The 27,525-nt window shown below is 42.1% G+C and overlaps 1 protein-coding gene across 7 annotated transcripts in view; it reads left to right on the plus strand.

Annotated features, from left to right (window-relative positions):
- Positions 1-27,525, plus strand: part of RIN2 (Ras and Rab interactor 2) — a 229,881-nt gene that overhangs the window by 90,972 nt on the left and 111,384 nt on the right. For 2 of the 7 annotated variants that reach the window (XM_041732119.1, XM_041732120.1), the window contains exon 3: positions 9,394-9,479. The exons of the other annotated variants lie outside the window; for them this stretch is intronic. In XM_041732119.1, coding sequence (XP_041588053.1) covers positions 9,423-9,479 — 57 coding nt within the window. In that variant the 5' untranslated portion in view covers positions 9,394-9,422. The remainder of the gene's footprint in view (positions 1-9,393; positions 9,480-27,525) is intronic. 7 annotated transcript variants of the gene reach the window in all.

The raw sequence follows: 27,525 nt of genomic DNA on the forward strand, positions 1-27,525 counted from the left end.
GATTTTATTTTTAAGCAGTCTCTCCACCCATCATGGGGCTCGTACTTGTGACCCTGAAGATCAAGAATCACATACCCCACCAACTGAGCCAACCAAGCACCCCCAGCACATGTAGGTTTTGATCACTGCTCAGGATGGATTCTACTAATGGAACTCACACAGCTTATAATTACATGAGAATGCCAATTTAATCATTTGTGATGAGAAACTTAAATATGTTGTGGACTAGTAACTCCTGTCATCCATTTAGTATATTCTTTTCTGATAGGAAAGCTACTGAGAGCATCAAATAATCATTCCAGTTTTGCTTATGAACGTGGAGACAGAGCAAGGGGCATTGGTTGGGGCCTGGTCTCCAGTGGAGACCTCCATCTCCACTATAGGAAGATTCCTGCCAAAGGGGTAATTGGGAGGATTGCCCCCCTTTAGGTGGAGATGGTGCCAACTTACTTTTTTGCCCTGCTCATTTCTAACCTCTTCTGTGATCATTAATAACCTACGATCTTTCTTAGGTACAAAGTAACTGACTCAACCATAGCTTTAGAAATGATAATGAAATTATTCCACAGTGACTACCAGCTGATAAACATAAGGAGAATTAAGACATTTTCCAAGACTTCACAGCCACCCAAGTACTGATCATTGCTTAGGACAGGTGCTTTACATTTTCATTAATAACTCTGAAATTACAATGAGCATTTAGAATACTTGTTGGCCATGTGGGCATGAAGTGTGTGCATACAAACTGTGTCATTTCCTGAGTGCATACAAACTTGTTTGTTATCCTTGGGGGCCTCACTGGATACTGATAGCCTCAACATTTCAGTCAACAAAGCACTTAAGAACCACTTGAGGAAGAAATAAGAGTCTAGCTTGTCTGAAAATCTTCCATTGGCCCTTACGCATGATAAAGAAAATGCCAGCATTAGACTTGCACATTTGATGTCAGAAACCGGAGAGAAAATCCAAGAGACAATAATGGAACACTCTTAAGAGGTTCTGCACAAAAATGCTCTTCAAAGATTAGGCTCTGGATATGAAAGAATTTTAGTATTATATTAACCTATTTGTTTATGCCTTCCTTTTAAGGTATGCAGAAAATGATCTATAACAGCACTGTGTGTCTAAATTAGGCTTCTAGCTTTTAAAGGCTCGTTTAATAAGAATAAGATAAATTCAAAAGGATTAGAAAGCATTGTGTCATGGTTTAATTGGCAATGTTTGTCCTACTAAATGGTATGTAATATAATGGTGGTCTTACCATCAATGGTGATTTAAATGCTGTCAAATTTGATATTTTTCCACTAGAGCGTACTACTGATTGTTCATCAAAAATGGAACTAGAACCATGAATTGAATAACTCCAGACCCACAGGGTGGCTAATAATGAAGAAACAGGAAGAGAAACCACTCTTTGGCTTTTTAAAGCCTTTACATATACTGGAGTACTTTAGCACTATCCATCCTCGTTTTTTAAAAATTATTTTATTGAGGCATAATTTTCATGCAGTAAAAGTAAAATCTTAGATGTAAAGCTCAGTAAACTTTATGCAGACAGAGCTCTGTAGCATACTACAACTGTAGCTACCACTCAGATCAAGGTGTAGAGTATCTGTATCACCCAAGGTAGTTTGTCAATAGTGCACCCAAATAAGAACAGCCATTATTCAGATATTTGTCATGATAGATTCATTTTAGCTACTCTGTGGCATAAAATACACACACTTTTGTGATTGCTCAACATGTTTTTGAGATTCACCCATGTTATGATATATATCAATAATTTGTTCCATTTAATTCCTGGGTACTTATGCATGATATATGAATATACCACAATTTATTTGTCCATTTCCCTATTAATGGGTATTTAAGTTGTTTCAGGTTTGAGCTACTATGGGATTAAGATACCATGAATATTCTTGTGTGTGTGTGTGTGTGTGTGTGTGTGTGTATACTCATATAGATATATGTCTTTTTGCAGACACATGCATTCATTTATCTGAAGTAGCATTCCTTATGATCCTGCAGGCATAGATATCAGTAGACATTACAGTTTTCTAAAGTAGTTGGACCAAATTTCACTCCCACCGGCAGTGTATGAGAGTTCCAGGTGCCCCGCATCCTTGACAACACTTGATGCGGCAGTCTTTTAAATGTTATCTGTTCAGCTGGTTACATGGGTATATCCATTATGGTTTTAATTAAGATTTTCCTGATGAATAACAATATCAAACACCTTGTAATATACTTTAGAGTATATTTGTATGTTTTTTTTAGTGAAGGGCCCATTCATGTCTTTTGCTCCTCTAAAAAATTTCTCTTATCTTTTTCTTACTGGTTTTCAACTTTAAAAAAAAAAAAAACATATTCTGACCATAAGTTCTATGTTAGATGTATGTACTTAGAATATCTTTTCCCATCCTATGACTTTCCATTCACTTTTTAAAGATGTGTTTTGTTAAAGTTTCTAATTTTAATAAAGTCAAATTTATTTTTTTTGCATGATTATATCCTTTTAAAATGTTGTTGCTGTTTTTAAGATAATTTCTGCTTTTTATGTCCTGGTTAAGAAATCTTTGCCTACTCCTTACTTCCCTGGTCTAATAACCCGTTTCCCATGCCAGTTCAATTGCATGCCAAAGTCAATGTATTTTCTTGAGAATAGAAATCAGGTCAGGTTAAATCTGAGTGAAGCAGGAAATGTGCCAGAGTTAAGTTAGGAAGGTGAAATCAGCAGAATAGATTGAAGCAGAATAGATTGCAGAATAGATTGAAGCAGAAAGAGGCCCAACACAGGTTTTTGGTCTGAGGAAAGATGAATTCTAGAGGCTTTGTGATTGGGTGAGTAGATAATTTGCTGTGTTGCTGTCCAGCCCATGTTGTATCTCTTAGAGTATTTTGAGAGTCTTGTCAGACTCCTTCGTAACATTAAACTCTTCAATGTTCACAGTTTCTGATTTATTGCCTAGAAACAAAAAAGTTGACAAACTTCATGTTTTAGCGACATGATATTAATGTCTAGTGGCCATAATTTTTCTTCTAAGTGCTCAAAACCCCTTATCTTAATAATCCTTTCTTGACCATATTCAGGAAATAAAACCTCCACTTAGAATAACATTTGTCCATCCCAAATCCTCTCACTCTTCTCCCACTTTTTATAAGTTTTCCTAGGATTCATGGGTAGCTCAGTGGTTAAGCATCTGCCTTTGGCTTAGGGTGTGATCCTGGAGTCCTGGGATCGAGTTCCACATTGGGCTCCCCATAGGGAGCGTGCTTCTCCCTCTGCCTGTGTCTCTGCCTCTCTCTGTGTGTCTCTCATGAATAAATAAATAAAATCTTAAAATATATATATATATAAGTTTTCCTAAAAAAGATCAATGTCAATAATTCCATAATCTCATCTGTTTTCCTACAGTCCTGGGTAAATGTTTGGGTTTACTTGTCATAATGAGACCCTGGCAGGTCCTGGACAGAACTTCCCAGGCTGAAAAGAAAAAAAAAAAAAAAAAAAAAAAGAACTTCCCAGGCAGAGAGGGACGAGTGCCAAGTGGAAGTTGGCAGGATGCACAGGACATGGTGGGAAGAAGATGGGGCAGCTGTAGACTCTGTGGGGGACAGAAATTTATGTCACAAAGTGGGCTTGAGATCAGTAGCAGCAGCTGAGTTGAGACCCCACAGCTCAGGAGATGAGCTCTGAAGGCCATGGTTCTGTGAATCTTTCCTGGGAAGGAAGAATAGCTGTGAGGTGAGAACATATCTCCCTGCCAGCATATTCCAAGAGTTTTATCCTTAGAATGTCGGGATAACAGAAATGGAGCTGAGTTTCCTAAGTGATAGTTATTGGCAGGATCAAGATGGGAGTAGCCACTTAACATCTAAGAAGGTGAACTGAATGAGGCTGCAGAGATGTCCTTGGCTGTCCATCCTCAAGACACGGTAGATGAGCATGGTGTAGTAGAAAGAGAGGACTCTTGGGAGTCAAACATATCTGCCTCTAATAGTGGCTCTACTACGTGCTAATTGTAGGACACTAAGCAACATGATACTTCTATCCTAAGAATGGCAAGAGGATCAAGTAAGGCAGTATGTATAAAATGCTGATTTTCCCATTTTCCTCCTATTTCTTCCCTATGCTCCACCCAATGGATAGCTGTCAGTCCTTTGTCGTTCTTGCCCACTTTGGAGTACTGGGTCAATGGAACAGTCACGATATTTTGTAATAAAACCTCCCCTTGGCTCCCAGGTAGATCACCCTAATATATGATGACAGCCATCATGTTGTATAAATCTGCTAGGGCTGCAGTGGCAAGATACCATAGACATAGGTGAGTTAAACAATATAATTCATCTTCCCACAGCTCTGGAGGCTGGAAGTCCAGGTTCAAGGTGCTAGCAGGACTGGATTCTTCTGAAGCCCTCTCCTGGGTTTGCATATGGCTGTCCCCTTGCTGCCTCTTCACATGGTCTTTCCTCTGTGTGAGTGCGTCACTGGTGTCTCTCCCTATATGACCTAATCTCTTTTTATAAGAACCTTCTGGGGGATCCCTGGGTGGCTCAGCAGTTTAGCGTGCCTGCCTTTGGCCCAGGGCGCGATCCTGAAGTCCCGGGATCGAGTCCCACATCAGGCTCCCTGAATGGAAACTGCTTCTCCTTCTGCCTGTGTCTCTGCCTCTCTATGTCTATCGTGAATAAATAAATAAAATCTTAAGAAAAAAAAGAACCTTCTTATAAGGTCAGATGGATTAGGGTCCAACCTGACAGCTTTATTTTAATTCATTTTGCTTCTTTAGAGGCTCTGTCTCCAAATACAGTCACATTCTGAGATGTGGGCTTTAGGGTTTCAATATACAAGTTTTCAGGGACAAAATTCAGTCCATAGCACATGTCTGTGCTGACAAATCCCACACTTGTTTCTCCAGCATGTACACCCCCCCCTCCTTAAAAACCAGATCCATTGATGTACCTGTTTCCAGATCTTTCTTCCTAGAAGTTCTCCTGGCAATCCAAACCCAAAAATTCTAAAATCCAGCTCATTATATTTCTCAAAATCCTTCCCTTCCTTGCTTACTTATGAATTCATATAAAAGGAGCACTATCTCATATGAGCCTTACCAATTTGTTGAATCTATTTGAATGGAAACATCAAGAAGAGCAGCAAGGATGTGCAAGAGGAAGGATAATATAAAATGCAGCATGGTTTAAGCGTGTAGCCTCTGGGGTCCTCACTTAGCTCTACCACTTACTTCCTGTTGCCTTTGAGAACATTATTTCACATATTTACACCTCATTTAAACCTTTTTAGTATGCCAGTCTCTTCTGGATGTTGTCAGAATTATATGAGTCTGTGTGCCCAGTCTGATACATTGGGCCTTATCTGTTCAGCTCATACCAACCTGACTTCTGGCTCCTAGCATTTGCATCTCTCTGTCCAAAGAGAGCAGGAGAAACACTCGATCAATCACTGAAGAGTATTGGTGTATGAATACCCCAGCTCCCTCACCCTTTCAGATGGGATCACTCTAAGGCTTGTTATTGATACTGTTTGCCAGAGTTTCTCTATGAAATTAAACTCCAGTGAAATTGGCTTGAAAACCATCCTCTCCTTCTGTGTCTCACTCCCCTTTCACCAACCAGTATTTCCTGGGATTCTCTGCCCTAGAAATTGCTTGCTCTGGGATTCTTTTCTCAGGGTTTGCTTCTGGGGGAACCCAGCTACAGAAGTATGCTATGCTTAGAATATGTCCTCTCAAAAATCATGTTGAAATCCTGATGCCCAAGGTGATGATATTAGGAAGTGGGGCCTTTGGAAATTGCTGAGGTCATGAGAGTAGACCCTCATAAATGGGATTAGTGCTCTTATAAAAGAAACCCCACAGAGCTCCCTAACCTCTTCTTTTATGTGAGAGAATACAACAAGAAGTCTGCAACCAGGAGAGGGCCCTCACCCAACCATGCTGGCAGCCTGATCTAGCACGTCCAGCCTCCAGAGCTGTGAGCAATAAATTCTTCTTGTTTATAAGAACTGTGATACAGACAGTATGTAAAAGCTTGGCTCAGTGCCTAGCACCTAAATTGCTCAGAACTGTTGTTTCTGCCATTATCTAGTTGTTCAGCAATAGAAAGCAAAGATGCCCCTGGTGGGAAAGCAACCTTCTCCATGCTGCAGGGAGAAGCTCCATGTGGCCATCATGAGACTGTCAGAGCCCAGTTGATAATGGTCAGTTTATAACCTGTGCAACTTCTCAGTGGGGGTTCTAATGGCCCCAAGGAGCCAAACATTGTTTTGGGGGTAGACAGGGAAAGACAACAAATGTTAGTCTTTCTATGTATAAATCACAGATAAACTATGACATAGAAATAAATATACAGTATATTTGTAACATGAAAATTGAATAGGAGGATCATTAGGAAAAAAATGTCAGAAAGAGCTCCCAGGAGGGGAGAAATGACAAGGACAAGAACTCTGCTGGTTCTAACAGGCAAAAAAGTTACTACTGACGTTACTCTGGCTGTGGATCATACTGGGTGGCACTGTTTAGTTTGCAGGGTTCATGTCCTCTTTTCTGGAGCAGGGAGTTAACAGTTGAACTCACATAAAGTTGTTTAGTTATGTTTGCCCAGGGAGGCACCACCCTTTTGGCAAAATATCCATCTGTTTGTGGTTAAGATTGTGCTGGTTCTTATTACAACCAGACTTGGTTACATTTCGAGAACCATAAGGCTTGGCTCTGAGGAACAAGAGGACTGGTTCATCCAACATGGTGTGCTTTGAATCTTTCCTTCTGACTTCTCCAAAGCTTCTCCTCTTTGCTGGCAGCACTGAATTTGGCAAGAAGAAAAAAAAAGACTGACTGCCTTCGTTCCAACTCATGTCTTTTTTGCCAAAGTATGATTATTAAAAGAGTTTTAAAAATATAGCTTTCCTGCAGACATATAATGAACCTGGCTTAAGGATTTATTTCACTTATTGGGAAGGCATCGGCAGCATGGTCAGGCTAGTCGAGGTAGGATATAAAAGGTGAATATGTATAAAGGATTTCATTCAAAGCAAGTCGGCTGAAATATGCTCATCTATCTTAGGTACAAAATTAGTTACCATTGTACAGGGCAATCAAACCATAATCTCTGGAGTTGTTCTCTACTGGACAGATGTCACTTGTGAATTATATCTGCATGATTATATCTGGATGTTTTGGGCAGTTTTTCTTAAATTATCATCCAGATTCACCTTGACATTTTCTATACCAGTCTCTATGGCCAACAAAATCTTATTAACAAACTTCAATTCTTCTATTTTTCTTTTGAGTATCTGAAGGGCTACCTGAAAAACTTGAATTAACTCATCCCTTTCACATCAAAGGCGCCTGGGAGCTGGGTGCATTCAGTGGTTTCCTGTGTTTACAACACCTTTCTATGCCTAGGCATCTGCCTATTTCCATGGTATAAATGCTCCAGCCGTGGGGAATCTCCATCTACCAATGTTATGTCACTGAAGGCAGATTTGAGAAGAAATGTATACAGTCACTGTTGTGAGTCAGTATTTTCTAGTCCCAGTACATCTTTGAGTGTGTACTATGACATACATTTCATGGATTGTGGGCATGGTATTCAAATTGCTTTCCAAGGATGTAGAATTATGGTCACTAAGTAAATGTCTCTGAAGAGCCTAGAAGATCAGCTGATCTGATGGTCCTGAAACTATAATCTCTAGAATGCTAATAATATTCCTTAGGGATGCTTCACAGGTCATGCAAACTTTAATTCAAATTTCTTTTTCAAAGTTATATTTTTAAAAATATAATGAAAGAACATGCATGCATACACATGTAGCAAACTTATAAAGAAATATGTGGGACTCGTGAACATCAAGTATAGAATTTTTGTAACCTCCTGAGATAGAAAAGAGGATATGATGGTAAAGAGTTTGCAATGGTTGTGAGTACAGAGGTGTGTGATACTATCTTTAATGTTCATTGTATATCTTTTTTAAAAAAGATTTATATATTTATTTGAGAGACAGAGAGAAAGAGAATGCAGGGATGAGGGGCAGAGGGAGAGGGAGAGAGAAATCTGTGCTGAGTATGGAGCCCAGCGCAGGGCTTGATCTCATGGCCCTGAGATCACAACCTGAGCTAAATCCAAGAGTCAGATGCTTAACCAACTATATCACCCAGGCACCCCAAACTTTGTTGTATATCTTAAATATCGTGTAACAAATTCACAAGACATGCCCCCACAAATACATTTTATATCAAATTTAAAACTTCTGAAAAACACTGTCAAATTTGCTACTGGGCTAAACTTATGTCCAAGTGGTAGAATAAAGCTTTCTCTTGCCTTCTCTGTTTAATTACACATTTTCCAGTGTTGCATGGGGGAGCTTTAATGGTCAAAACGTTAAATTGTCACTGAGAATCTTGTTTTATTTTATTTTGTATAATGAGACTGTATTTGTATTTTTAAGTTTTCAAGCAATTTCACACTTTTCATAAAGATTTACTTATTTATTTTGGAGAGAGTGAGAGAGTGTACACACACGCCAGTGCACTGAGCCAGGGCACTAACGTGCCAGGAGTGGAGGGAGAGGGAGAGAACTTCAGGCAGACTCTGCACTAAACATGGAGCCCGATGCAGGGCTTGATCCTATGATCCTGAGATCATGACCTGAGCCAAAATCAAGAGTCAGACACTTAACCAGCTGAGCAACCCGGGTGTCCTGAAACAATTTCATATTAAATAAATGTTGCAAAGAGGACAAAGAAACAAGTATGTCATTTATTTATCCAGATTAGTAAATTGTTAACATATTACCACATTTACTTTATCATTATCTGTCTCTCCCCTACACACACACACACACACACACACACACACCACCTATTTCTAAATGATTTGAGAGGAAGTCACACGCCTCACGTCTCAGGACTACTTAATACTTCTTTACTTCTTAAGAACCAGGACAGAAAAAAAAGAAGAAAAAAAAAAGAACCAGGACAGATTCTTGTTTTGTTTTGTTTTTTTGTTTTTTGTTTTGTTTTTGTTTTTTGTTGTTGTTGTTGTTAAACCAGGACAGATTCTTATGTCAGCACCGTATAGTTGTCAAACTGAGGGCATTTAACAATAATGTAATACTTTTATCTAATCTATGGTTCGTATTCCAGTTTCCCCAATTATCTCAATAATGCCATTTTATAGCGATTTTATCTTTTACTTTTTAGACTCAGGATCCTGTCCAAGATCGTGCATTGCATTTAGTTATCATTTCTCTTTAGAGCTTTCCAATCTGGACCGGATCCTTTCCAGGTCTTTTAAGACCTTGACATTTTATAAGAGTTCAGGAGCCTGTTGTTTTTGTAAAGACCTTCCGTCTGGAGCATCTGATGTTCCTTGCAGGTGGATTCAGTTCATGTGCTTTGCTGAGAATGCTACAAAAGGAATGCTGTGCCCTCTCCAGTGCCTGCTATCAGGAGGCCCACATGGTAGGTAACTCTGCTGGCTGTCTAAGGGGTGCCCTCCAGGTTTTTCAGTGGGAGATTTTTTACTAAAATGAGTGAGGAGTCCAGGGGGACTTATTTAGGCTTTCCTGGACCATAGCTCCACACTTGCTCTGCAAATGTTAGTCAGCGGGGTGAGCCAACCTGCTTTCTAAGCTGTGCTGCATTTTTGTGGCCCAGGGAAGGGGCAGCATCAGCAGCCTGCCATTGCGGGCGCTGCAAAAGCCGTCAGTGTCTGCATGTCTGGCTTGTGGTACCCTAGTGCTCAAAGAGCTGAAGGAAGTTCCACAACAGGAGTCTACACCAAGCTGGGCCTCCAGAATGGTGGCTGAGTGCGGTTGATCCCCAGTCTAGTGATGTCATATTTGTACAGTGTGGCTTTTCTGAGGTTTCCCTACTTTCCCGTGCAAAAGAAAGATGGTCTTTTCTCTGAGCCAGGGCTACTGAAGTGCCAGGCCACAAACTGTGGATGACCCAGCCTGGGACAGTGTGGCCTTTCACAGAAAAACAGGAAATTAGAACATAGGCACTTTCCACGTATTGGCTAAATCATGAGTTTCTCAGTCGGTCCATGTGGCTTAAATAAGAGAGAGTATGATACTTTAGCTAATTATGATGTATTTTATTAAATAACATTTATTTTAATGAATTTTATAGTGTCCAGAGCTGTTTTAAGTTCTCGCACAGATTTGCACAGGAGGGATCCCTGGGTGGCGGAGCGGTTTGGCGCCTGCCATTGGCCCAGGGCGCGATCCTGGAGACCCGGGATCGAATCCCACGTCGGGCTCCCGGTGCATGGAGCCTGCTTCTCCCTCTGCCTGTGTCTCTGCCTCTCTCTCTATCTCTCTGTGACTATCATAAATAAATTAAAAAAAAAAAAGATTTGCACAGGAATTCATCACACACAATTTCACTGGGCCAAGGGGGTATGATGGTGTGGGCAGGGCAGATGTTAGAATCTCGTCTGTGTTTTATAGGCATGACCATATTCCCTAACTCTGAACGTTAGAGAACATGCAGGGCCTGTGGGTTATAAAATAGAAACATGGAATTATAATGTCATGGGAGGCTGTTCGAGGGGCTATGGTACCCAGAGAAGGGAAGGCCTTAGGATGCGGGCCAAGGAGGGTTACATAGAGGAGGCGAGGCGATCCTTGGGTTGAGTCTTGAGAGGCAAGGAGCATTTACACAGTGGTGAATGGGGCATTTTAAACAGAGAGACTTGGGACACCTGGGTGGCTCAGTAGTTGAGCATCTGTCTTTTGCTCAGGTTGTGATCCCAGGGTCCTGGAATCGAGCTCTGCTTTGGGCTCCTGGCAGGGAGCCTACTTCTCCCTCTGCTTCTGTCTCTCCCTCTCTCTGTGTATCCCTCTTGAAAAAATAAATAAAACCTTTAAAAAAATAAAAAAACAAACAAGGAGACTTGCAGAGATCCAAAGCTATGGCAGGTGAGGGTGGCCTCATGGTTTGTGGGGTCAGAAACAGGAATAAAAGTTTGAATCAGGGGGGAAGAGCCTGCAGTATACACTGCATTAAAGAGCTTGGACTTCGTGTCCTAAATGTCAGGGTTAGCATCTCATCTCAATTAGATTTTGTGTTTCAGAGCAAGCAGGGTTTCTCAAACATGAGGCAAGGGTTTCTGGGAAAGAAGACCCTCACTCACCCTTCTGAGGGACCTGAGCTGTCTCTGGATATTTAGATGTGGGGGTGTGAAGGCAGGAGCTGCTGCTCTCTTTTCACTACCACGGGGCACACAGAGCACACACAGCCCTGAACACAGGAAGGCAGAACCGAGACATAGAGGCAAGCAAGGGAAACACGGCCCTGTGGAAATCATGGAACCACTGGATTGGCCCATGCTTCGTGCGGCCTAGACATCAGTATATCCCTTGTACTGCTTAAAGAGTTTTAAGTTTTTATTTTGAAATGATGCCAAACTTCACTTAAAAAGTTGTAAGAAGAGTTCAGACAACCCCTGTTTAACATTTATGCAAATTCACCGATCTGTACCTTTTCACCCCTTTGGCTGTACCAGTCGAGAGCAGGTTGTAGTCCTCCCATCCTATAACTACTTACTACTTCCATAGGCTGTTTTTAATAGCAGGGGTGTTCTCTTCATTCCCCCAGTCCGATCATCCAAGACTGAGGTTAAATCATTGATCGGAACTATAGATACTAATTTTTAGATGTTCCCAATAACATCCTCTATAGCATATTTATTTCTCCAGTCAAGGGTCATGTGTTTTTCAGAGGTTCGCATCTTTTTAATCAGGAATGACTTTTCAGCCTTTCTTTCTTTGTCTTTCATGACATTGATGTTTGTGGAGAATCTGGGTTTTTATTTAATGTCCCTCATTTGGGGTGTATATGCTGTTTCTTTGTGATTGGATTCAGGTTTCACACCTCCTGTTGGAATGCCCTATAACTGAGGTTATATTCTTGGTGCATCACATCAGGAAGAATGTAGCATCTGTCCACCCTCAGTAGGGATTTTAACTCTGATCACCTGGTTGAGCATCTTATGTAGTTTCTTCTCTATATAGTTACTATCATTTCTTATGTAACTAATGAGTAGTCTGTAAGGAGACATTACTGTTTATTTTTAAGCCAATTTGAATTGTATTTTCTGTTACTTACAACATAAAAGCTCCTCACTGATTCAAGGGCCTATTTATATTGTGGGATTAATTGCTGATGACCTTGGTGAAACAAGCAAGGGATTATGATGAGAAGAATAGGAGTTTCTTAAAAGCTTTAATTGTGGTCAGGTGGGAGCAGAGCTGGACCAAAGTGCATAAGCATCTCAAGAGGATGAATCAAAGTCTTTGACTTTATTTTGGAAAAAAAAATTTGTATCGATAAAAATCACATCCTCTGTAACAAGTCTTTTAATTGTGGGAAATTTGCAACAATTTGAAAATAAGTCTTTCAGTTTTTTCATTAGTCTTAACTGGATAATATTAGTTATACTCACAAAGGGTAGCAGTTATTTACAGGGACACCCAAACTTTATTCAATATATGCGGGGTTTTTTCTGGATTTTATATTGGCAAAAATGTTTCCATTAATTGTAAATTCAGTACCAGCTGAGCAGGATTGCTAAAACAACTAGGGAACCACACTCTAAAACAAGAATTCCAGTATAGACCATTTCCTGGGAGGTGATCTCGGGGAATGCCAGTAGACACAGGAGAGATGGGGAAGGAAACAGTCATTAAAGCGTGTTATTAAGCAAATGTGTGTGTGTGTGTGTGTGTGTGTGTGTGCAAGCGCACGTGCACATGTGTTGGTGCTATTATGTGTGGTGTGTGCATGCACATGTGTTGTGTCCATGTCTATGGTGTGTGTATGTTCACATCCATCCATGATTGTCCGTGATTGTCTTGGCATGGCTGCCCCCAGAAACAGACAAGGATAAGGATTCAAGTGCAAATAGTTTTTTGGGATTTGGAAGGGATGCTGTTGGCAAGTTTGGAAGTGAGAAGAAAAGATAGTTAGCCACTAAATAGTTTGTTACCAAGCCAGCCCCACAGGGGCACCTGAGGCCCAATCTCAAGAGATACACCTGGGAAAGAGTGTAGAGCCTGCACATCAGAGCTCTCCCACCTGAGAGATGAGGGAGTTGGGACAAGGTGGGGCAAGTCACTGTTGCATCATGCATGGTGGCTTCATAATCTTATCCTCCCAGGATTGCCAATTTAGTCCATTTTCAACTCAAGGTTGGACAGTGTGACCAGGAGTGATCACCTGCAAATGTCCCCTGGGAAAATGCTCCACCAGGATAGGGCAGTGCTAGTCAGGAACGTTCTCTCTCTCCACTCATGTGGAATCTTTGAGATCTCTGTTCTGGAGGGAGCAGTGCCAATCTACATACACATCACTGCTGAGATTAGAAAATTGGGCTGGAAACAGATCAAAAAGGGACCCTGAATACCTAACCAGGGAATATGGATTTTCGATTCTAAAAATTGGCTTGTGAGCAGGGCAGCAGGATGCTGGAAAAGGACGGTCCCTTTGGTATAGAATGTTCCTGTGGCACGGAATGGAGCAGATGCAGACAGCGGGGCTGCACAGAGCTGCAGAAATCATTGAGGCTGCCGTGGCCCAAGGTCTGAGTGGTTGTGGAAAATGGGAAGGAAGATGACAGCCATCTCAGCAAGAAGACTCTGCAGAACTGCACAGTGATTGATGTGCGGAGTCAAGCAAGGTTTCACGCCTGGTGCCCTCGTTAACAGAAGGGTGTGGGGACTTCAGAGGAACGGAATGTTAAGTGGAAAGTCAGCACTCAACATTCAGAGCTGCATTTCAGGAGAAGAAGCCAAAAGGAGTGCTGCTTCTTGGACTTTTTTGCAGACAGGTATTTCTGAGTTCAGAAAGCAGGAAGAGGACTCAGCAAAGACTGGGTTTTGTTAGCTTTGCTTTTTTTCTAAATTGGAACCAGACAAAATACATAGTTGCAATCTAGAAATAGTGCACAAGTCTGCCAGCTGAATGATTTGACTTCTGTTTCCTCTTTGTACACCTTGATGAAGTAGCAAAAGGGATAGAAAATAATTAGAAACAGGGAGCAGGAAGGAGAAGGAAACACTCAGGCCCTAACTGAGCAAAGAAAGCCTTTGGTTTGTGGAGAAGGCCTTGGTCAAAATAGAAGCTTCCAGCCAGAGGGGAGCCTCACATTTGTACATAGAAGTGCCATGTAACATGAGATGTCATAACAGGCAAGAAATGGGGATATATGGGTAAAAACCCTTTATAAATCAAAGTGCCATGTGCCAGCTGGGCCACTGTCCCCAGAGTCATGGGCATTAGCTATGTTATGTCTGGACCCCACCACTTGGGTGAGGCCAGTGGAGACAGAGAGGGAGATAGCTTGGCTCAGTACTGAAGCAGACATGAACTCTCTCTCCTGGCTTTCACACAAAGGCTTTCAGCCATCTAGAGAAGAGCAAGAGGGTAAGGTCTTCAGGGAGATAAAAGCATTAACCTCCACTCTTCGTTTTTGCTGGAGACCTATTACAGCCAGAGAGGGAGGTCTTGTTTTGCCAAGATAATCAGCTTTGGGGGGATCCTCAGGCATGTTACCCAGTTTCCTATCATCTGCAATAACCCAGGGTCAGGAGAAACTGATTGTAGAAGGTCATAATATATCCCCAAATATACACAGCCCAAAACAAGTGTGCATTTGGAGGATTGATCTCAGACACAAGGCTGAAGTATTTTTCAAAACCTACTGGGTACGTTTGGACCTCCAAGATGACTATGCTGGCAGGGGAAAGGCAGCTGGTTTAGAACTGAGACAGGATTGGTGGAGGACCCTGAGGTGGTAGACCCATAGTGAGGGGCTATAGTATTTTAGAATTAGCCAAAGGGAGAGAGAAGGTGGAGGAAGGAGTATAACAGCCAGGATGCTTTTAAGGAGGGAGTGTAACCTCTTAAACTGAAATTAAGAGCTAGAGAGGAATTAGGAAGCCTTAGGGCTGTTGAATACAAGCCTGTCTCTCTTCCCAAGTGCCACCAGGGTGTAAGTAGGGCCACTTGGCACTGAATCTTACACTTCTGCAAACCAAGGTCAGGTGAGCGTGGGCAAAGATCAAACCAGTAGTGGACTGTATCTATTCTCTCATTGGTCCTAACATGATCCAACATGCCCAAGACCTGGGCAAGAGGGTCCTCTGTCCTGAGCTATGCATTTTGTTTCACTCCAGCTTCATCACCCCCTGTGGCATCAAGGGTTATGCCAGCCTGGAGCCTACATCTCCCTTCCCTTCTTGCTCTAGATGCACAGCACTCTGGAATCCCTGCCTGCATGCTCCAAGCCTTGTGGCACAACCTGCACAGGTTGGAAGTTTGGACAGAGAATTCAGCATAGACAGGAAAGCTGGGTTGTCCACAGAACTGTCAGAAGAGAAGGGTAGCCTTCTGGGGTAGGTTCAGGTTTGCCCCATGTCCCCACAATCAGTACAGAACACTGAAGAGTCTGAAAATTTCAAATCGAAGCCTGACCTTCCAAGTCCTTATAAAGGACATTTGTCTTGACAGGAGGATAGAATGCATTTTAGTTAACAGTTTGTAGTCTTGATTTATAATTTTTAAAGATTCAGACATATAGTATGTGAGCCTGCGAGCCTATGACCCTCCATTTGTCTTCTTAACCCAGGCAGGCCCCGCAATATTCATGCCCACCTAGCATCCCATTAGGAGGCATTAGAGCCCAGACGCAATCAATAGCTCAGTGCCTCCACTATCCACTCTAGAATCCTGATCTGTGCAAAAAATGAAAAAGCTGAGAAACATGATTGGATAGCAAATTGCAGAGAACAAAGTGGGTCTGTGTGTGATAGAAAGGAAAGGCCTCCATATCATAGACTCTGGTGGAAAAATCCAACAACAGAGAGAACATATGGGTTGCCTAAACCAACATCCTTGTGTTCCAAAGTAGCATGAAGAAGGATTTATTTCAGTGTGTTATATGGGTTGACAGCATGGTGTTTGAGCTTATCTTGTCATTCTTGGAGTTACAGTTCATCTTATCATTTATGCTCTTGATGAAGCCATTTCTTATAAACCCTTCCTTTCAGCCTTGATGGCTTCTCTGTAAAATCTCATGCACTTACTTGTCCAAGAAACTGAGCATATACATGCCAGTCACTGTGTCATGTATTAGAGATACTATACTGAATAGAGCAGATGGGATCCCCAATGTCTGGTTGGCTGAGGGAAGATCTTTTCTTCTCTTCTCCTCTTCTCCAACGTGTAAAGAAACAGAGCCTGTTAAGTCTAAAATAACAGCCTAAACATAAAGCTTCCGTCAGGTTTTCCTGATGGGATCACTCACCTTGGTTGAGATGACAGCCAGACATGTCTCATGTCTTACTAGGAATGAATATTGTAGTTTCATTTCAGTCTAGAGATCTAGTTTCTTACTTTGCTCTCTTTTATTACCTCAGTGTATGAAGAATCAAATGAAAGCAACCTCTTCAGAGACCACGGGGTTTAGAATGGGCCAAGGAGTCACGTCTCCCTGCTCAGTAGAGCTGATTGTCTGATTTTCATGAACTTTGCAAGTTTGTTGATGTTCGGTGGTGACTTGAGATTGGCCGTGATGAGAGTATTTACCCCATAAAATAGGCTAATGATAAAGCTGGGGGCTTTTAATCCTCCCAGAAATCATTGTTAAGCATTTTCCAGCACATCCCCTGATTAAAGGGGCAGGTAGGTGTCCTCACAGTGAAATGGAAAGTTTGGAAAGACATCAATATGTACAGGATCCAAATGAAGGAAAGAGAAGCAAGTCAGGACAGGAAATTCTAGGCATTATGTGCCCCGGGGGCTAGTTTAATCTATAGGGATGATGTCCTTCTTTTTGTCCTTCAGTGGTGGTTGTCGTGACATTTTAATCTAGGACTATTTTATTTTATTGTGGCAAGAATACTTAACATGAGCCTTGCTTTCTTAAAAACATTTTTATGTAACCATTGAGATTGTGTGTATGTTCTTTACTCTGTGATCCACTAATGGCAGAGGCTGTTAGTAAACCAAACAAATTAGAAGAATAAAGAACATTGAGATTGGAATTACAGTAGTCTATTGCTGAGCAACAGAGTATTCCACAAGTTCAAAGGAGAATTGCTTCCACTTTTCTCACTGATTATCTAAGAAATACAAAGTATCCAGTACTGTAAACAATTCATAATAAAGTAGGTGAAGCGGCACTGAACATCATTTGTGATAGATCCAAACCTGACTTATGAATTGCATTTGTTTGGAATTTGGAGAAGTGAAATAAACCTTGGTCTGAGCAAAATTACACTGGTAGGAGAAAACCTTACAAGAGTTTAAACTATGCAAGTCATATTTGTTATTTTATAAAAATGTGCAGACTCATTGAATAATCTTGCAAAATGTGTATTCAAACTTTAACCCAGGGAAATTGGAACTTGATAAAAATTATGAAAATAATTACTGCCACCTTATGGGGCAGGAATGTTAAGCAGTAGAGTTTCATGAAGACAAAATTCTTTTTGCTCAATCACATCTTTAATGTAAAGTTTACAGGGAACCCTGGGTGGCGCAACAGTTTAGCGCCTGCCTTTGGCCCAGGGCGCCATCCTGGAGACCCGGGATCAAATCCCACATCGGGCTCCCGGTGCATGGAGCCTGCTTCTCCCTCTGCCTATATCTCTGCCTCTCTCTCTCTCTCTCTCTCTCTCTCTCTCTCTGTGTGACTATCATAAATAAATAAAAATTTTAAAAAAAAGTTTACAAAGAGCAGAATTCATCCCTAAAAACCATTTTCCTTAAAATCAAAATTAAATGGATAACCATGTGGAAAAGTAAAGACTCCCAACCCCCTACCTCCCACCATACACAAAAATTAATTTGAGGTGGATCATAGATCAATGCATAAAAACTAAGACTATAAATCTTTGGAATGAAACAGAATATTTGTAGCTTTAAATTCTTACATCAGAAAAGAAGAAAGGTACAAAATTAAAAGGAATTAAAGAAAGCTTTAAACATTTTAACTGTGTAAAAAACTGACCAAGGACTTAAGATGGCTTAATGGAGTGTGCTCCAGAAAATATTTTCTCCATGGAAATGGTCAATATTGGTCATTCCAATTCTGGTGGAAATATTTGTGCTTGTTTAGCATTGAGTTAAAATGTCCTTGAAGACACAAAGACCAGATTAAAATAACAGGGTAAAAACATCTTTACGACAATCCACAACTATTTCATGATTAGAGAAGCTGAATCAATTCCATTTCATTCAACTCAGGAACTTAAATTTTTGAAAAGAGAGAGGTAGGGGCCCCTAGGGTCTCAATCGGTTAAGCATCCTCCGATTCTTGATTTGGCTTAGGTCATGATCTTGGGGTCATGAATTTGAGCCCCCACATCCAGCTCTGCCCTGGGCATGGAGCCTGCTTAAGATTCTCTCTCTCTCTCTGCCCCTCTTCCCTCTCTATAAATAAATAAATACATGCATGCATAAATACATAAATAAATAAAATAAAAGAGGTAAACATATGACAAAGCCTCCATTCAGCCTTGGAGTGTTGATATAAAAAGTAGAAATGTGCCTTTTGTTTGTTTTCACCCCCAAATTGAAGCATCTTCCCTTTGATGGTTCAAAGGCTTCCTTGTCCTGTGTTTACCTAAAATGTCCCCACCGGAGGTGACACCAGCAAGTTCTTCTCTGATTTGATAGGACTTTTTCTTTATCAGTGTGTGCCTTACTTTATTCCAAGATCTTTGGATGAAATATTTGATAATGGGATGCCTGGATGGCTCAACGGTTAAGCATCTGCCTTCCAGCTCAGGGTGTGATCCTGGAGTCCCGGGATCGAGTCCCACATTGGGCTCCCGGCATGGAGCCTGCTTCTCCCTCTGCCTGTCTCTGCCTCTCTCTCTCTCTCTCTCTCCCTGTGTGTGTGTGTGTGTGTGTGTGTGTGTGTGTGTGTCTCATAATAAACAAAATCTTTTAAAATAAATATAAATAAAATATTTGATAAGATGATGAAAACATTTCATCTGAAAACTCATGGTTATCTTTCTGAAGCTATTCTGGTCCAGTATATTTGATGAAAAGGAATATAAATCCACTCAAAGTACTCAAGAAAAGGGAGCATTTATTGTCAAGATATAAGAACCTTGGCACTGCCAGGCCTGGTGGGAATTATAAGGCCAATGGCCTTAGGTCAAGATTCTCAGTTGCACATGTGCATTCTTCCTTCCTGGCCCACTGTGAACCAGTAGCCCTGCGTATCTGCTCACTCAGGATATATGCTCTCCATAAATCAAGTAGGCATATGGATCCAAATCCAACTTTCAAGCATAAGCACCTGCCCTGTGACTCTCAGCTCAAAATCTTCAACAGAAGATTCTACTTCATCCAAGAACAGCCAATGAAATAGTAGCCGGGGACAGTTGTAACATTACCAGTCCAATCATCTGAGGGGATGGGGTGAACAGAATCACTCACACTGCTTATCAGGTAGAACATGGGCAAGGCAGGTGCTCTACAAGGGGTGTGGCTGGGTGGGGCAAGGCATCTGAATGAGGGGAGCAGAGGCAGTGTGAACTAAAAGAGCTTCTGTCCCATCTAAAGAGAACACTCAGAGTCAGCCAGTTGTGGCCATGCTGAATGACAGCTCAGTGTGACCAGAGAAGCTACATATCTACATTTTATGCAAAATGTCCTGATTTTTTAAAAGTTGCCAGTTGTAGCAGCCACTGTCAAGCTCTTCCCATATCCCTTGGGTACTTAACATTTCCATGCATGCCGGCCTGATTTCCAACTGCCAACTTTGCTTAAGGGCTCTCTTTGGCCACTAGAGCCCATTTTACCCACACTAGGGGCATGGTGGAAATGCTGTTGAATTAAGACTTCCTAGGAGCAGCTTTCAACCAGTGACTGGGAACATTTGGTCATCTCCTCAGCTCCCTTGTCCCTCAGTTGAGACTACTCTGAGGCATGGTCTATACGGGTTTCCAGTGTTCCCCAGAAGAGTTGAAGTCCAGTTGCCCAGTGGCTACATGCTTGGTCATGCACTTTGTATTGGCTGCTCTTCTTCCCCCATGTCACTTCCCCTCCCCACCTGGTGTTTCTTGAAGACACTTCTAATAAATTATTGGACATGAGTTGTTGACTCAGGGTCTCTAGAGACAGCTAATTCAAACTTATTTTTTTAAGTGTATTACTCAGTCCATTAAATCTGCAGTGTAGATTCAATTCAATAGCTGAGCTATGCTCAAGAGAAGCAGTCACTCATTGGAGTAATAGGGATGTCTACAGGGATATGGAAGAGGGGGAGCCAGGAAGCTAATTCTTGAATGGTCCAGGGGGTCAAATGAAGGCCTTGGGTAGGAGGTGAGAGAGGCAGTTTCCCATCCAAGAAAGGCAGAAATTTCTTGGCAGTTGAGCTGCCCACCTATTGCCCAAGGTGGCATGCATTGCCATTGGTGCAAGTGTCCACACCTTGACCATGTGAGCACCAGCAAAACTAATGCAGTGTAGATTTTGCGAGAGGCTCTGTGAGGCACCAGTTTTCCAAGGATGGAAGGGCTTGACCTTCAGTGAAATTAGTCTCATTGTCAGGCTGGTCTTACAAGTGACAGAAATGCACCTTGCTTTAAAAAAAGAAAAGGAAAGAAGAAAGAGAGAAAGAAAGAAAGAAAGAAAGAAAGAAAGAAAGAAAGAAAGAAAGAAAGAAGAAAGAGAGAGAAAAAGAAAGAAAGAAAGAAAGAAAGAAGAGAGAGAGAAAGAAAGAAAGAAAGAAGAAAGAGAGAAAAAGAAAGAAAGAAAAAGAAAGAAAGAAAGAAAGAAAGAAAGAAAGAAAGAAAAGAGAGAGAAAGAAAGAAAGAAAGAAAGAAAGAAAGAAAGAAAGAAGAAAGAAAGAAAGAAAGAAAGAGAAAATTATTTTATGATGCTTGGCTACTTTTGGGAAAATTGAGGTATTGAACATTGCCCCCCCCATTTTATTTAAAAACACAGTTAAAGGGGAGGGGCAAGATGGCGGAGGAGCAGGGTCTCCAGGTCACCTGTCCTCAGCAAATTACCTAGAAAACCATCCAATCATCCTGAAAACCTACGAATTCGGCCTGAGATTTAAAGAGAGACCAGCTGGAACGCTACAGTGAGAAGAGTTCGCGCTTCTATCAAGGTAGGAAGACGGGGAAAAAGAAATAAAGGAACAAAAGGCCTCCAAGGGGGAGGGGCCCCGCGAGGAGCCGGGCTGAGGCCGGGGCGAGTGTCCCCAGGACAGGAGAGCCCCGGCCCGGAGGAGCAGGAGCTGCACCGACCTTCCCCGCGGAAAGGGGCTCCCCGGGAATTGGAGCAGGATCCCCAGAAAGGCGGGGACGCCCTCGGGCTCCCTGGGACAGTAACAGAGGAACTGCGCCCCGGGAGATGCGCCGAGCTCCCTAAGGGCTGCAGCGCTCGGCGGGACCCGGAGCAGCTCGGAGGGGCTCGGGCGGCGGCTCCGCGGAGGGGGCTGCGGGGCTCCGGGAACAGCTCAGCGGCGGCGGCTCGGGCGGAGGAAGAAGCTCCGCGCGGAGGGGGCTGCGCGGCTCCGGGAACAGCTCGGAGGGCCTCGGGCGGCGGCTCCGCGGAGGGGGCTGCGCAGCTCCGGGAACAGCTCAGCGGCGGCGGCTCGCGCAGAGGAAGAAGCTCCGCGCGGAGGGGGCTGCGCGGCTCCGGGAACAGCTCGGAGAGGCTCGGGCGGCGGCTCCGCGGAGGGGGCTGCACCGCCGGGAGCGCGAATCCAACAGCGCAGGCCCCGGAGCACAGGGCGCCGGGACACAGCCCAGGATCCGGCCTCCCCCGGGACAGGCAGAGGCCGGGAGGGCCCAGGACAGCAAGGACGCTCCTGCCTGGAACTGAGCAGATCAGCGGCCCCGCCCCAGAGCCCCCAGGCCCTGCAGAAGGAGAGCCCCAGAGCTACTGCGGGGGCTGACTCCAGGGTCCCAGAGCTGCCCCCGCCACTGTGGCTTCCTCCCGGGGCCTCACGGGGTGAACAACCCCCACCGAGCCCTGCACCAGGCAGGGGCAGAGCAGCTCCCCCAAGTGCTAACACCTGAGAATCAGCACAGCAGGCCCCTCCCCCAGAAGACCAGCGAGACGGACCAGTTCCAAGGGAAATCAAGGGACTTAAACTACACAGAATCGGAAGATACTCCCCCGTGGTTTTTTTTGTTTTTTTGTTTTGTGCTTTTTTTTTTTTTTCTCTCTTTCTTCTTGATTTCTGATTGCTTCCCCCACCCCCCCTTTTTTCTTTTTTCTCCTTCCTTTCTTTTTCTTTCTTTTTCTTCTCTTTTTCCCCTATTTTTTTCTTCTTTCTCTTTTTTCTTTTTCTCTTTTCTTTCCTTCTCTCTCTTTTTCTCCTTTTCCCAATACAACTTGTTTTTGGCCACTCTGCACTGAGCAAAATGACTAGAAGGAAAACCCCTCAAAAAAAAGAATCAGAAACAGCCCACTCTCCCACAGAGTTAAAAAATATGGATTACAATTCAATGTCAGAAAGCCAATTCAGAAGCACTATTTTACAGCTACTGGTGGCTCTAGAAAAAACCATAAAGGACTCAAGAGACTTCATGACTGCAGAATTTAGATCCAATCAGGCAGAAATTAAAAATCAATTAAATGAGATGCAATCCAAGCTAGAAGTCCTAACGAGGAGGCTTGACGAGGTGGAAGAACGAGTGAGTGACATAGAAGACAAGTTGATGGCAAAGAGGGAAACTGAGGAAAAAAGAGACAGGCAATTAAAAGACCATGAGGATAGATTAAGGGAAATAAATGATAGCCTGAGGAAGAAAAACCTACGTTTAATTGGGGTTCCTGAGGGCGCGGAAAGGGACAGAGGGCCAGAATATGTATTTGAACAAATCCTAGCTGAAAACTTTCCGAATCTGGGAAGGGAAACAGGCATTCAGATCCAGGAAATAGAGAGATCCCCCCCTAAAATCAACAAAAACCGTTCAACACCTCACATTTAATAGTGAAGCTTGCAAATTCCAAAGATAAGGAGAAGATCCTTAAAGCAGCAAGAGAAAAAAAGTCCCTGACTTTTATGGGGAGGAATATTAGGGTAACAGCAGACCTCTCCACAGAGACCTGGCAGGCCAGAAAGGGCTGGCAGGATATATTCAGGGTCCTAAATGAAAAGAACATGCAACCAAGAATACTTTACCCAGCAAGGCTTTCATTCAAAATGGAAGGAGAGATAAAGAGCTTCCAAGACAGGCAGGAACTGAAAGAATATGTAACCTCCAAACCAGCTCTGCAAGAAATTTTAAGGGGGACTCTTAAAATTCCCCTTTAAGAAGAAGTTCAGTGGAACAATCCACAAAAACAAGGACTGAATAGATATGATGACACTAAACTCATATCTATCAATAGTAACTCTGAATGTGAACGGGCTTAATGACCCCATCAAAAGGCGCAGGGTTTCAGACTGGATAAAAAAGCAGGACCCATCTATTTGCTGTCTACAAGAGACTCATTTTAGACAGAAGGACACCTACAACCTGAAAATAAAAGGTTGGAGAACCATTTACCATTCAAATGGTCCTCAAAAGAAAGCAGGGGTTGCCATCCTTATATCAGATAAATTAAAATTTACCCCGAAGACTATAGTGAGAGATGAAGAGGGACACTATCTCATACTCAAAGGATCTATCCAACAAGAGGACTTAACACTCCTCAATATATATGCCCCGAATGTGGGAGCTGCCAAATATTTAAACCAATTAATAACCAAACTCAATAAATACCTTGATAATAATACACTTATACTTGGTGACTTCAATCTAGCTCTTTCTACCCTGGATAGGTCTTCTAAGCACAACATCTCCAAAGAAACGAGAGCTTTAAATGATACACTGGACCAGATGGATTTCACAGATATCTACAGAACTTTACATCCAAACTCAACTGAATACACATTCTTCTCAAGTGCACATGGAACTTTCTCCAGAATAGACCACATACTGGGTCACAAATCGGGTCTGAACCGATACCAAAAGATCGGGATAGTCCCCTGTATATTCTCAGACCATAATGCCTTGAAATTAGAACTTAATCACAACAAGAAATATGGAAGGACCACAAACACGTGGAGGTTAAGGACCATCCTGCTAAAAGATGAAAAGGTCAACCAGGAAATTAAGGAAGAATTAAAAAGATTCATGGAAACTAATGAAAATGAAGATACAACCGTTCAAAATCTTTGGGATGCAGCAAAAGCAGTCCTGAGGGGGAAATACATCGCAATACAAGCATACATTCAAAAACTGGAAAGATCTCAAATTCAAAAGCTCACCTTACACATAAAGGAACTAGAGAAAAAGCAACAAACAGACCCCACCCCCAGCAGAAGAAGAGAGTTAATTAAAATTCGAGCAGAACTCAATGATATCGAGACCAAAAGAACTGTGGAACAGATCAACAGAACCAGGAGTTGGTTCTTTGAAAGAATTAATAAGATAGATAAACCATTAGCCAACCTTATTAAAAAGAAGAGAGAGAAGACTCAAATTAATAAAATCATGAATGAGAAAGGGGACATCACTACCAACACCAAGGAAATACAAACGATTTTAAAAACATATTATGAACAGCTGTACGCCAATAAATTAGGAAATCTAGAAGAAATGGACGCATTCCTGGAAAGCCACAAACTACCAAAACTGGAGCAGGAAGAAATAGAAAACCTGAACAGGCCAATAACCAGGGAGGAAATTGAAGCAGTCATCAAAAACCTCCCAAGACACAAGAGTCCAGGGCCAGATGGCTTCCCAGGGGAATTCTATCAAACGTTTAAAGAAGAAATCATACCTATTCTACTAAAGCTGTTTGGAAAGATAGAAAGAGATGGAGTACTTCCAAATTCGTTCTATGAGGCCAGCATCACCTTAATTCCGAAACCAGACAAAGACCCCACCAAAAAGGAGAATTACAGACCAATATCCCTGATGAACATGGATGCAAAAATTCTCAACAAGATACTAGCCAATAGGATCCAACAACACATTAAGAAAATTATTCACCATGACCAAGTAGGATTTATCCCTGGGACACAAGGCTGGTTCAACACTCGTAAAACCATCAATGTGATTCATCATATCAGCAAGAGAAAAACCAAGAACCATATGATACTCTCATTAGATGCAGAGAAAGCATTTGACAAAATACAGCATCCATTCCTGATCAAAACCCTTCAGAGTGTTGGGATAGAGGGAACTTTCCTCGACATCTTAAAAGCCATCTACGAAAAGCCCACAGCAAATATCATTCTCAATGGGGAAGCACTGGGAGCCTTTCCCCTAAGATCAGGAACAAGACAGGGATGTCCACTCTCACCACTGCTGTTCAACATAGTTCTGGAAGTCCTCGCCTCAGCAATCAGACAACAAAAAGACATTAAAGGCATTCAAATTGGCAAAGAAGAAGTCAAACTCTCCCTCTTCGCCGATGACATGATACTCTACATAGAAAACCCAAAAGCCTCCACCCCAAGATTGCTAGAACTCATACAGCAATTTGGTAGCATGGCAGGATACAAAATCAATGCCCAGAAATCAATGGCATTTCTATACACTAACAATGAGACTGAAGAAAGAGAAATTAAGGAGTCAATCCCATTTACAATTGCACCCAAAAGCATAAGATACCTAGGAATAAACCTAACCAAAGAGGTGAAGGATCTATACCCTAAAAACTATAGAACACTTCTGAAAGAAATTGAGGAAGACACAAAGAGATGGAAAAATATTCCATGCTCATGGATTGGCAGAATTAATATTGTAAAAATGTCAATGTTACCCAGGGCAATTTATACGTTTAATGCAATCCCTATCAAAATACCATGGACTTTCTTCAGAGAGTTAGAACAAATTATTTTAAGATTTGTGTGGAATCAGAAAAGACCCCGAATAGCCAGGGGAATTTTAAAAAAGAAAACCTTAGCTGGGGGCATCACAATGCCAGATTTCAGGTTGTATTACAAAGCTGTGGTCATCAAGACAGTGTGGTACTGGCACAAAAACAGACACATAGATCAATGGAACAGAATAGAGAACCCAGAAGTGGACCCTGAAATGTACGGCCATCTAATATTCGATAAAGGAGGAAAGACTATCCATTGGAAGAAAGACAGTCTCTTCAATAAATGGTGCTGGGAAAATTGGACATCCACATGCAGAAGAATGAAACTGGACCACTCTCTTTCACCATACACAAAGATAAACTCAAAATGGATCAGAGATCTAAATGTGAGACAAGATTCCATCAAAATCCTAGAGGAGAACACAGGCAACACCCTTTTTGAACTTGGCCACAGTAACTTCTTGCAAGATACATTCACGAAGGCAAAAGAAACAAAAGCAAAAATGAACTATTGGGACTTCATCAAGATAAGAAGCTTTTGCACAGCAAAGGATACAGTCAACAAAACTAAAAGACAACCTACAGAATGGGAGAAGATATTTGCAAATGACATATCAGATAAAGGGCTAGTTTCCAAAATCTATAAAGAACTTATTAAACTCAACACCAAAGAAACAAACAATCCAATCATGAAATGGGCAAAAGACATGAAGAGAAATCTCACAGAGGAAGACATGGACATGGCCAACATGCACATGAGAAAATGCTCTGCATCACTTGCCATCAGGGAAATACAAATCAAAACCACAATGAGATACCACCTCACACCAGTGAGAATGGGGAAAATTAACAAGGCAGGAAACAACAAATGTTGGAGAGGATGCGGAGAAAAGGGAACCCTCTTACACTGTTGGTGGGAATGTGAACTGGTGCAGCCACTCTGGAAAACTGTGTGGAGGTTCCTCAAAGAGTTAAAAATAGACCTGCCCTACGACCCAGCAATTGCACTGTTGGGGATTTACCCCAAAGATCCAGATGCAATGAAACGTCGGGACACCTGCACCCCGATGTTTCTAGCAGCAATGGCCACAATAGCCAAACTGTGGAAGGAGCCTCGGTGTCCATCGAAAGATGAATGGATAAAGAAGATGTGGTTTATGTATACAATGGAATATTACTCAGCAATTAGAAACGACAAATACCCACCATTTGCTTCAACGTGGATGGAACTGGAGGGTATTATGCTGAGTGAAATAAGTCAATCGGAGAAGGACAAACAGTGTATGTTCTCATTCATTTGGGGAATATGAATAATAGTGAAAGGGAATATAAAGGAAGGGAAAAGAAATGTTGGGAAATATCAGGAAGGGAGACAGAACATAAAGACTCCTAACTCGGGGAAACGAACTAGGGGTGGTGGAAGGGGAGGAGGGCGGGTGTTGGAGGGGAATGGGTGACGGGCACTGAGGTGGACACTTGACGGGATGAGCACTGGGTGTTTTTCTGTATGTTGGTAAATTAAACACCAATAAAAGTTAATTAAAAAAAAAAAAAAAGATTCTAGAATAAAAAGTACAAACAGAAACCAAAAAAAAATAAAAAATAAAAAAAAATAAAAACACAGTTATTAGGGGTATCTGGG

The sequence above is a fragment of the Vulpes lagopus genome, chromosome 18, assembly GCF_018345385.1.
Source record: "Vulpes lagopus strain Blue_001 chromosome 18, ASM1834538v1, whole genome shotgun sequence".
In the NCBI taxonomy this organism is placed as follows: domain Eukaryota; kingdom Metazoa; phylum Chordata; class Mammalia; order Carnivora; family Canidae; genus Vulpes; species Vulpes lagopus.